The 12,226-nt window shown below is 45.8% G+C and overlaps 1 protein-coding gene across 4 annotated transcripts in view; it reads right to left on the bottom strand.

Annotated features, from left to right (window-relative positions):
- Nucleotides 1-9,137: 9,137 nt before the first annotated feature.
- LONRF1 (LON peptidase N-terminal domain and ring finger 1) overlaps nucleotides 9,138-12,226 on the bottom strand; it is a 37,395-nt gene continuing 34,306 nt past the window's right edge. For all 4 annotated transcript variants that reach the window (XM_005299142.5, XM_005299143.5, XM_042841920.2 and 1 more), the window contains one exon: nucleotides 9,138-10,428. In XM_005299142.5, the coding sequence (XP_005299199.2) occupies nucleotides 10,270-10,428 (159 nt within the window). In that variant the 3' untranslated portion in view covers nucleotides 9,138-10,269. The remainder of the gene's footprint in view (nucleotides 10,429-12,226) is intronic.

The raw sequence follows: 12,226 nt of genomic DNA, 5'->3' as shown, positions 1-12,226 counted from the left end.
TTTGACTTTGGGAATCAATGAAGCGAATTGTTGGGGGCAAGAGGGTTGCAGAAAGCAGGCTTGTGTCTGTATGATGTACATACTGTAGTAAGAGGAGGCCCTAAGATATAAACCTTGGTATCAGAGGCCCGGTATGAGGCTTAAGGCCTGAACTAAAGTAATGGTCAAGACTTTGCTAACATAAAGCAAAGTTAAGCTGTGAGCCAGAGGCAGGCCCTGCTCACAGAAGCTGGCAAGGAAAGGGCTGATGCTGCAAAAAGAGACATACCTAAAAGGTACTGGACACCAGATATCAGAACATACACTATACCGGAACATTCCACAGATAACATGGAACAGGCCGACCCATCCCAATGACAGGGCCAAAAGGGGAGTATGATGGATAGTGTTGTTTTGTTCAAACCAACATGTACAAGGTAAGAGGCGACACCTTGCTGCGTAGAGGGGTTGCACCTCAATACGTCAGGAGTGATGTGTAACTTGTTTGTATCTGTGTATAAGAATGCATCCCTGAGTGGATATTGCTGTCTGGCCGAGGGGGCAGTGGAAAGTCCCGCCACTAACTGAGCCGGGTACATTGCCAAAAGGCACTTTCTCGTAGTATGCCCGGTAGACTAAGTAATCTACGGTTGCAATAAACTTAGTCGACGTGACTTTGCATCTTACTAGACTCTGTGGTTATTGGGGGTTCTCTTTGGGTCTGTTGTGTCAGCTATCTGCACAGAGCTGGGGCAGCACACAGGGAACACACGCACGCAGCTGACTAATATCAACATAGGAGAAAGCAGAGCACCACACCGGAAGCATCTGACAACACATACCACCACATGCCTAGTCTGAGCAACGGAACAGGGTATTGACTGACTCCCTCACTTCATGGGAATCTATCTCAGAGATTTTCATGGAACTCTCAATGAGATACTGGGCAATCCGCTGCCACAGATTCTTTGGCAGAGCTACTTTGTTTCTTACCCTATTAAGGGTAACTTCCCCATGCCACTCTGACATCACTAAGGGGAGCGAGGGGGGAAACATTATTCGACATTGGTGAGGCCTCATCTGGAATACTGTGTCCAGTTTTGGGCCCCACACTACAAGAAGGATGTGGAAAAATTGGAAAGAGTCCAGCGGAGGGCAACAAAAATGATTAGGGGTCTGGAGCACATGACTTATGAGGAGAGGCTGAGGGAACTGGGATTGTTTAGTCTCCAGAAGAGAAGAATGAGGGGGGATTTGATAGCAGCCTTCAACTACCTGAAGTGGGGTTCCAAAGAGGATGGAGCTCGGCTGTTCTCAGTGGTGGCAGATGACAGAACAAGGAGCAATGGTCTCAAGTTGCAGGGGGGGAGGTCCAGGTTGGATATCAGGAAAAACTATTTCACTAGGAGGGTGGTGAAACACTGGAATGCGTTACCTAGGGAGGTGGTGGAGTCTCCTTCCTTGGAGGTTTTTAAGGCCCGGCTTGACAAAGCCCTGGCTGGGATGATTTAGCTGGGAATTGGTCCTGCTTTGAGCAGGGGGTTGGACTAGATGACCTCTTGAGGTCCCTTCCAACTCTGATATTCTATGAAACTATTGCTACACATAAAGGCCAGGGAGAAGCCAGTGTTGGAGAAGACCCTCCCTTGATTCCCTGCTCACCCTCAGCAGCGAGTTATCTTCCATAAAGGCCCCCCCAGTGCTAGCTCTCCTTAAGAGCCACATGCCCAGTGTACAGTATGGTCCTGGAACATTGATTTCCCCTGCCCCTGCAATTACTCACCAGTTTGGGGAGAGGGGGGTGTGTCTTGTGGCTCATGAGTGCTTGCTTGGCAGCAGCCAATTAGTGACAGGTATGTGAATAGTGGCTGTGTTTTAAATCAGTGGTCTGTGTATTGCAAACAATACTACTTCTTTAAAATGTTGCATTTTGGCTTCACGGATATTACCTTGAGAGCCCAGCCTCCCTCTTTGTTATTGCTAGCTGAACAGCTGCACAGAATTAGAAAGTGGCCATGAAGAACTAAAGAGGACTCTCTGTGTGAGGTCATGATGCACTCTGCATCCAAAAAACAAGAATTAAAGGAGTGGTGGGACAGTGAGAAGAGGGACCAAAAGGAGACCACAGCACACCAGAAAGAAGCCACAGAGCAGCTCTTAAACATTAGGGAGTGCCCAGTGGACACACTCAAGGCACTACTAGTGCTGCAAACCGAGCAGCTCCATGCCCGCCATCCCCTGCAGCTGCTGTCACAAAACTTCTTCCCATGCACCCCCCAGACACTGCCAGCACACTCTTATCAACCTCTTAGTTCCAGTCTGTACCCTAGGAATTCTACTCCTACTCCGTCACAGTCCAGCCTGGTCGACTCCCAGCACCCACTGCACTCAACACCCATCCCTCTGCAGTTTAGCCCTGCTGAACTACAGTACCTGCTGAACTGTACTCCAAAAGGAGAAGGTTGGATATGATACCTGGACATACACATTTTTAAACCATCCCAGCACCTCACCTCCTCCTGAGATTCCCCCATCCCCATCAGTATTGATGTGGTTTTTTTTGTTTGTCTTGCTCTAGTTGTTTTTTAATAAAAGAATTGTTTTGGTGTGAAAGCCATCTTTATTCCATTAATTGAAAGCAAACAGAGTCCTGCAAAGCAGCAGGCTTTTTTTTTTTTAAACCACACCTTCATAGTGCGTCATCTGCACTAATCACAATCACCTCCTAGCCTTACAAGCACTGCACTCCCGAGCATAACAAATATTAGTGGCTTTCAGCTTCAAATTGCTGCCTCAAGGAAACTATGGTCCTTATCCCGCGCTGCACCTCTCTAATAGCCCTGGTCTTGGGGTAGGGGGGATTGATCTAAGTTACGCAACTTCAGCTACATGAATAACGTAGCAGAAGTACTTAGATCTACTCACCGCAGTGTCCTCGCGCTCGCCCTGGTGGAGTACCAGAGTTGACAGGAGAGTGCTCAGGGTCGATTTATCCTGTCTAGACTAGATGCAATAAATTGACCCCCCGCTTGATCGATCGCTGCCCACCGATCCGGCAGGTAGTATAGACATGCCCTGGCTGTTCAAATTCAGCCTCCAGGCTCTGAGCCTCAGCGGTCCAGCCCCACGTGAAGCTTTCACCCTTCCCTTCACAAATATGATTGAGCACACAGCACACACCTGTAAGCTTAGGAACATTGTAATCTGCCAGGTCCAGCCTCCCATATAGGCAGCGCCAGCAGGCCTTTAAACGGCCAAAAGCACACTCAATAGTCCTCCTACACTTGCTCAGCCTGCTGTTGAACCTCTCCTTGCTGCTGTCAAGGTGCCCAGTGTATGGCTTCAGAAGCCACAGCATTAAGGGGTAGGTAGGGTCTCCCAGGATCACAATGGGCATTTCCCCTCTGGTGATCTTCTGTTCCAGGAAGAAAGTCCCTGCTTGCAGCCTCTTGAACAGGCCCGTTTTCCGAAAGATGCGTGCATCATGCATCTTTCTGGACCAGCCTGCATTAATGTAGGGTTACCATATTTAGTGCCTCCAAAAGGAGGACACTTTAAAGGGGCCCCAGCCCCGCCCCCAACCCCGCCCCCTCCCCAAAGTCTCCGCCCCCTCCCCTGCTTCCCGCGAACATTTGAGTCGTGGGAAGCCTGAAGCAGGTAAGGGGGGGGGGGGAGAGTCGCGGCCCACCCCCGGCACCGCAGGTCCCCAGCCCGGCACCGCCGGCCGAGCTCCCGACCTGGCACCCGAGTCCCCGGCCGGGGTCCCCGAGTCCCCGACCCGGCCTGGCACCCGAGCCGCCGGCCGAGCCCCCCGGCCCGGTCCGGCACCGGGCCCCCCCGAGCACCGCCGGCTGAGCCCCCGGCCCAGCACCCGACCCGCCCGGCCCCGGGCCCCCCCGAGCACCGCCGGCCGAGCCCCCGGCCCGGCACCCGAGCCGCCAGCCGAGCCCCCGGCCCGGCCCCCGAGCCCCGCCGGCCGAGCCGCCCGGCCCCGGGCCCCCCCCGAGCACCGCCGGCCAGGCCCCCCGAGCCCCCGGCCCGGCACCCGAGCCGCCGGCCGAGCCGCCCAGCCCCGGGCCCCCCCCGAGCACTGCCGGCCGAGGGCCCGGCCCGGCACCCCCGGCCAGGCCCCCCGAGCCCCCGGCCAGGCACCCGAGCCACCGACCGCATGTCCGATTTTCCCGGACATGTCCGGCTTTTTGGGATTTCCCCCCGGACGGGGATTTGGAGTCCAAAAAGCCGGACATGTCCGGGAAAATCCGGATGTATGGTAACCCTAATTAATGTCCGTGAAATGCCCACGGTGATCCACAGGCACCTGGAGAACCATTGAGAAATACCCTTCCAATTAATATACTTGGTGTCTAGGGGGTGGTCCAGAATTGGAATGTGTGCCATCTATCACCCTTCTGCAGTTAGGGAAGCTCATTTGTGCAAGGCCATCCACGTCACACACTTTGCCCAGAGTCACGGCCTTTCGGAGCAGAATGCGATTAATGGCCCTGCCCACCTCTGTCAACACGAGTCCAACGGTCAACCTTCCCACTCCGAACTGGTTAGTGACCGATCGGTAGCAGTCAAGTAGCTAGCTTCCACAGTGCAATCACCACGTGCTTCTCCAATGACAGGGCAGCTCTCATTCTCGTGTCCTTGCGCCGCAGGACTGGGGCGAGCTCATCACACAGTCCCATGAATGTGGCTTTCCTCATCTGAAGGTACTGCAGCCACTGCTCATCATCCCAGACATGCATAACAATGTGATCCCACCATTCAGTGGGTGTTTCCCCGAGCCCAAAAGCAGTGGTTCCACTGTGGTCAGCACCTCCATGAATGCCACAAGCAATCTTGTGTCATAGCTACTACGCGTGGCAAGATCAAAGTCACACTCCTCTTGCCTTTGTAGTTATTGCTTAAACTCCACTGCCACTCGTTACGTGTTCGTGAGAGCAAGCAGCATATTGGTCAACAGTGCGGGATCCATTCCTTCAGACCAAAAGAGGCAGACCGCGCAGTACACAAACCGTTGAAAGATGGCGCCAAATGAGGACGGAAGCACAGGGATTGCATCACGGGGCATTGGGACAGGATGCCATGCGACCCCCTCCGCCTTCCCACAACTCTTCGTGGCAGAAGAGGAAGAGATGCTCTGTGGGATAGCTACGCAGAGTACCCCACTCCAAATACCGCTGCAAGTGTGAACATGCTATTGTGCAGGCAGCTGACATTGTGAACACACAACGGTTTCCCTTCAGCACTCTCTGAGCAGCGCTGTAACTGCCAATGTAGACATACCCTCAAATAAGACTGAAAATGTTGGGATTCCATCTTTAGTATTTCTCTTTTTTTTTTAAAAATATAGAAAATGAATTAAATAAGATTCTGTATGAACACTTCAAAACTATGGCAAGGTTTAAACTCATACAGACTATTTTTTTCATCTAGAGAATGCACACAATATCAGTGCTCTGTTCTGCTGCCAAATATGTTCTAAAGAAGTGTAAAGTATTTGAACAGTAGGTTACCGGCAACATTCTCTTTTATAACACTACATCAACTCTGAGAAACTAGTAATTCAGGCTAATAGCCTGCACTTTTATGGGGTCTCTAGAACTCACATGCATGCTTATAGTTAGAGCCTAGGTCCAATGTGATCCTCAAGTCTCATTATTTTAGGTAATAACCCAACTTATACTTGTATTTGAGATGCTCCTATTTAGTAAAAGGTATCACAATACCCCAACATGGAGTTAAGAAATTACCATTTACAGACTGAGACAGAGATTAAGTGGTTTGCCCACTTATCAAAAAAAAAAAAAAAAGCCACCTTACCACCTAAAATTGAACCAGATTTCTCAAGAGCTGAGTCCACTGCCTTTACCATCACACCATCTTTCCTCCTCTGAACTCCATTTATTTCTCCAGGCTTTTCAGTCTGACCACATCAAGAATTTTTGGCTTTTTCATTTTTAAATTGTGTCTATAATTTAGGCATGCACTTTGAGCTGTGATCTGTGTATTTTAGAAGTCTAAATTTAAGTTTGTAGGAAAAAGCCACGGATGTAAAGGGCTTTTCCAAAAGAAAAATAATTAAGGTGCTCTCAGTTTTCACTGATGCAAGAAATGTTAGATCTAAATAAATACAGCAGGAGTCGGTGTAAAGAGCACAGCAGTTAATGTCTGAATGGTGTGTGCTAGTTATCAAGCTAACTGCAACTCTGACCCTTGCTGGTCTCTCCGAGAGCAGCCTCTCTAGGTCTCAGGCCTCTATCCCCCACCCATCTTTTGGTGTGGAATCACGATTCTTCTGCTCTCAGACCAGGGACACTGGGTTGCAGTCCCCTGCCTATCAACCATGATTATCTCAGCAGGTCTGACTTATATCAAAGGCCTGGTCCCCACTAAGTCCCCACTTCGGACTAAAGTACGCAAATTCAGCTACGTTAATAACGTAGCTGAATTCGAAGTACCTTAGTCCGAACTTACCGCGGTCCAGACGCGGCAGGAAGGCTCCCCCGTTGATGCCGCGTACTCCTCTCGGCGAGCTGGAGTACCAGCGCCGACTGCGAGCACTTCCGGGATCGATCCGGGATAGATTTATCGCGTCTTAACCAGACACGATAAATCGATCCCAGAACATCGATTGCCTGCCGCCGGACCCTCCGGTAAGTGAAGACAAGGCCTAAGACTCTGCAGTTCTGTTCCCTCCAGGACAGCAATGGCCATCACAGAACAAACAGCCCCATTAAAGTATTTATTTAGAACAAAAGCATTTTAGCATCTAAAATAAAAAAAGCGAACAATATGCATGCCTGGCATCTCCCTACAGATTATTTGACAGAGTTTCTCTGTCTGCTTGTCTCCCTGTCAGAGCTCACTGGCAACTCCCTGGACTGCCCCTGGCAACTCACTCCTCTTCAGAGGAATCAAGTCACTTTTAATTATTTAGTTTTCTTTTGATCTGGTAATACCCAGCTTTGGCAATACAAGGTTTGCAGCTGGTTGGAGAATAGTAAGCGAACAGCTTAACTCATCATCTTCCAAGTGGGTGCTTGGATGTTCTTATCTGGGAAGCTATTGCATCATTTTCATTCAGACCCCACTGAATTAGAGCATTTTATGTGTAAACATTCCACTAGCCTCAATGTAAGTTAGATCAATACGGTCACATGAAATACTGTGTATTGGGTTATTAGAAACATCTCCTTAGTGACTTGGTCACCTACAGTGTTCATAAAATTCTCAGTACCTACAACATATCAACTACACATCTGTCAGTGTGAACACAGGAGGAGGAATTTAGTATGGCACAAAGGAATAGCTAGCAATAACCGAAAGAAGACTGTTTAAGGTAAATAGCCAGAAAACTTCCCTAACAGTAAGATGTATTGGAGTGTGGTATCTAGTATCTTGTTCAAGGTAACGCTGGCAGTCCCATTCCTATAAGCATTTAGAACTAGACAGGAAAAAGTGCTAGGAGACAAAAAAGAACAATCACATTTACAGGGGAGACTCAGGATTTTTTTCCCCACCAAAAATGGACCACCATTTTTATAAAAAGACTTATAAATTACCTTCCCTCCCATTCACAAACTCATCCCTGTGGCAACTGTAGTGATTGCTTATGTGGAATAGCAGAATTAGGAAAGTAATACTAGTAACTCTAATGCAACGTGTTTTGCTCTTTTGAGAGCACATTGATTTTGCTTTTTTATTTTCTCATTACTGCATTTTCTCCCACAGATATTCTTCTCCCACAGATGGATGGCAGCTCCAAACCAGGAGACAGATCCTGTTTCCTCACAGTGGCCATTAGCACAAGCAATTAGGTTAGCTCCTCATTTTCAATTTTGATAGGCCTCCAAGGTTCCCATTTCTAATGAAGACCCTGCAAGCTATAAAAGCAGCCAGAAAGCATGCGACTAGTCAGTTCTTCAGACCAGGGATTCTCAACTCTTTTCTTTCTGAGGCTCCCCCCAACATGATATAAAAAGTCCACGGCCCACCTGTGCCACAACAACTGGTTTTCTGCATATAAAAGCCAGGGCTGGCAATAGGGGGTAGCAAGCAGGGCAATTGCCTGGGGCCCCAAGCCACAGGGCCACCACAAAGCTAAGTTGCTCCAGCTTTTGCTTCAGCCCCAGGTGACAGGGCTCAGGGCCCTGGCTTCAGCCCCATGCGGTGGGGCTTCAGCTTTCTACTCTGGGCCCCAGTGAGTAACGCAGGCCCTGCCTGGAGGACCCCCAGAAACCTGCTCGCAGCCCCCCCAGGGGGCCCCAGGCCCCTGGTTGAGAACCACTGCTTCAGACCACAAGTATTCACTTTTAGAACTGCTCTATTAAACCTTTTTTTCTGTCATCTCTACTTTCTATACGGAGGGAAAAAACCAATTAAACCTCCAAATGCTTCTCTCAGGTCTGGAGTTCCAACTGATTTGAATAGGATTATCAGGATGAGACTTTGCAACTGGCCAAGTACTAATTTTACATCAAGAATATCAGACACTTAATACCAAGGAAACCAAGTGGGTATAAAATTAGAGTTGCAAAGATAGTCAACAGTTCCTGACAAGAGATAAGTGGGGGCAAGAGGAGCAAATAAGGAAGGGAGAACCTAGTCTGACTAAAGCCTTTAAGCAGAGAGTATTAAGAACTTGAGTCAAAACAAAAAGGTTCTTTAGTCCTCTTCTCACTACTTATCAGTGAAAACTGGCATTTTCCACAGATAACATTAAAGAACAATACATTATGTTGAGAAGACCGTAAGAATACTCAAATTGCACGAATTTGAGGAGCGTCTAATATCTGAAGAAGCCTACAGGTTGAGGACAGAACAAGGGACATCGAGTTTAATAAAATGTAAAGCTCAACTTCTTAAATTCTTAAGAACGTCAGAAAATGTAAAAGTATGGTGACAATTTAAAATAAAGGGGACGGAGAAACCAAAACTATAGCTAAAAATAAGACAGACAAGTTATTTTGGTGGGACCGCGTTAGTGTCTGGTCTGACTGAATAGGAACTGATGGCAAGAAATCAACGTACATGCCATATGCATGTCCATGAAGTGTTTGCAACCGTGATCTAAGCTAACAATGCTTCTGGCTCTGTGTAGGACACCCCTCCCCTCACCCCAAAATGGAAATGGAAATGTATGAAAACAATTTTATAAAAAAGTAACATTTAGTTAAGTTACAAAATATTACAAACTTAGCTTTTCTTGAAAATTAAATAGATTAGCAAAAAGCAAGATTTGTAAGAAATATTTTACAAATGATTTACATACAAGATAGCTAATGTGTCAGATATTCACATATATGCAACCAACGGATAATTAAAGTACGAGTTGGCAGCATGAATTCTAAAACTTGCCACTGCAGTGGGCTCTACTATTAATATGAATAAGGCATAGAGGCAGCAAACAATTTATAAACTTTTTTTAAAGTCATCCTTTAAGCTTGTTTTTTTAAAAAAAAAACAAAAAAAAATCGGAATGCACAATTCCTAGCATATTGTACTAAAGCTTCTTGTTATAAGCTCTATAAACTACTTAAGTGCTCAGAAGGACCACCAGTCTGAAAAGCCCAATAAAATTGTAACTGGTATTAAATGTTTGTTTTCAATTTTCCCTTTAAACGTGTACAGTTATAGGTACATACACCATATTCACAGTTTAATTATCTTTGACAGAAGTACCATGTTCATTTTTTTTTTCAGTTGTTCCTTAAAACCAGCTAATTTCATCATAATTCAGGTCACTTGTTCTATGATGCAAATATTTATAAGATATTAAGAATCTGTGCCATAGTCAAGACAGTTCAGCAAGAGCAGTAATTTCCAACAGCAACATTCAATACTATATTTCAAATATTTGTGCAAATAGCAACAGGACAGTTGTATCTGAGGCAAGCTCTTATTTGCAAAAAAATGCATTCTTAATGCTGTAAACTTGGACTGTCAGCCTTAAGTCTTGCATTTCCCACAGCTTTAGAAAGTCAGTGGCAATAAATTCTCAAGTCTTAGCATGACTGTCTCATACATAGTGCAAATCATGTAGAATTTTTCCATGTTCGGTGGCTGGATTGATTTTTGCGTGCGCAACTTTAGTGGTCTATCCTTCTAGTTGAAGACAGTGCCCATTTGAAGAACCAGATGGTTCAGGAAGTTGGCAGGAGGGGGGAGGAAGCAGTTTCATCACACTTTTCAAACCAGCACTAGACGTGCAAAAGCAGCAAAAACTCCAGCTGTGATTACAACCAGAAAAGAGTAACTCTTCAGGAAGATCCAGGCGGTTAGTCACTTGGACTGGTCTCTAGAAAAATATGTGAGTATATGTTGAATTTTGATTAGACGTTCTTTCAAAGACATCATTGACAGAACCGAGATCTGATACCTGGGGTCTACAGGGAGGACAGCTAGAAGCCACCAACACCAAGCCGGTCCATTAGGTGTTGCCTAAAATTAGAGAATGAATTGGATTATTAAATTAACAATTTAGCAAAAGGCGAATAATATGCTGAACAACTTTAAAAAAAGACAAAAGCTAACCATGGAACAAAGTTTAGTCTAACATTAGGGATCAAATTAAGTTATAATCCTCTTCTGGTGCTTCAAACATGTAACTCTCGCCTCGAATCCCTTCTTTAGCTTCCTATTTTATATTGCATTTAATTCAAGACCCATACCCTCACCTTCAAGACTTACATAATCCTGGTCTCATGCACAACTGCTCTCATTCTCTCTACTCCCTCTCTCAATTCTCTCTACTCTCTGCACCTCTACTTTGGAAGGGTCTCCAGCTGCCAATCACCTCCCTCCTCTCCTCAAAATACATTACTTCCATGAAACTTTCCACCGTTGTTTTCACCAATAAGCTTACTACACTCCCTCTTTTAACAGGGCAACTGTCCTATGTCTTGTTAGTGCAAAGAATTATTTAAACTTACGGCACTACACTACACAATAACTAGTGTTCCAGGTTTTCAGTTTTCATTTGTAAAAGAAATCCCGGTAATTTTTTTATGTTTATTTTCCAAACATTAAAATGGGGATGAAATTGGGTTAAAATTTTTTTTTTTTTTTTTAAGTGGGAAAAATCAGGAACAAAAAAAGTTCATAATATACACATCTTACTACAGTACAACTAATTTTTTTTTAAATGTACAAAGTTGATTAGTTTTTCCAGAAATCCTGGTTTGTGTCTGGTCACAATTTTCTCCGAAGTATCCTCACTCATGTTGAGCCTCTTGCTGTCTTGGAAGTAGTCCAACTTTGAAAATTAGCGCTATGCATCAATAGACCAATAGATCCAGGGAATACGCCCAAAGCTTGCCATACCACTTTGCTGAAGTTGGGAGGGTGTCTTGATGATTGTTCCAAAAAGCCAGCACATCCAGTTTCACGTTGTCAGGGTTAGGCATGTTCATGCAAGTATTTCAGATTTGAAATTTCATCTTTAGTGGCAAATGGAAGAAACACTCTGGCATAATGGATGTAGTCTGCTGCAAAATTCACTTGAGGAAGGGTGCAACACCTGGGTGACATTCCAAAAAGAATCTTTGGCACAAAACTTTTCGCGGTCCAGATTACGGGCCACGGTCAACTTCCATTTCTCACTGAGAGTTGTGTTGAAGGTTTTGAACACTTTTTTGTTCTCATGTTCCAAGGTCAGAAGGATTTTCAGAAACAGCTGGGTTCTCTCAATGTTTCGCTCCTACAGCTTTTGTGCTCAATTTCAGCTGAGATTTTGGTTGTCAGGATCAGGTAAACATCTGTATTGGCAAACATAGTGGTAGTACTCAGAGAAAACTCCAGTGTTTTCTGTATGTCACACTGTGACCCCAAGTTTTCAACAATGAACACTACCCTTGGTATGCAGAATCTGCCAGTCATTTTGGTTATTTGCCAGTCTCTTCAGAGCTCCTGCTTTAGAATCAATAATCTCAAAAATGATCTAGGTCTTCTAGGAGATGTATTAGCACAGTCCATCCGTTATTTACACGACAGGCAGTGAAGTAGAAGATCATCCATTGATGTGACACAATAGGGGTATGCAACTGACAGTTGGCTCTGCACTCTGTCTCACCCTCTGTAAAATAAAGCCTTCAACTTGTTCGCATGCTTGAAAATGGTCCCAAATCCAATAATGCAAGATTTCACATCTTTCATTTCTTCTGTAGCAGTAGCTGCTGACAGTGCAATGTTAATCTGATGAACAGGACAGGTAATGTGTAGAGCTCTGGTTTCTGATTGA

Source organism: Chrysemys picta, chromosome 5 (assembly GCF_011386835.1).
Source record: "Chrysemys picta bellii isolate R12L10 chromosome 5, ASM1138683v2, whole genome shotgun sequence".
Classification (NCBI taxonomy): domain Eukaryota; kingdom Metazoa; phylum Chordata; order Testudines; family Emydidae; genus Chrysemys; species Chrysemys picta.
Note: the sequence above shows the minus strand (reverse complement) of the source record. Positions and strands in the feature narration are given on the sequence as shown.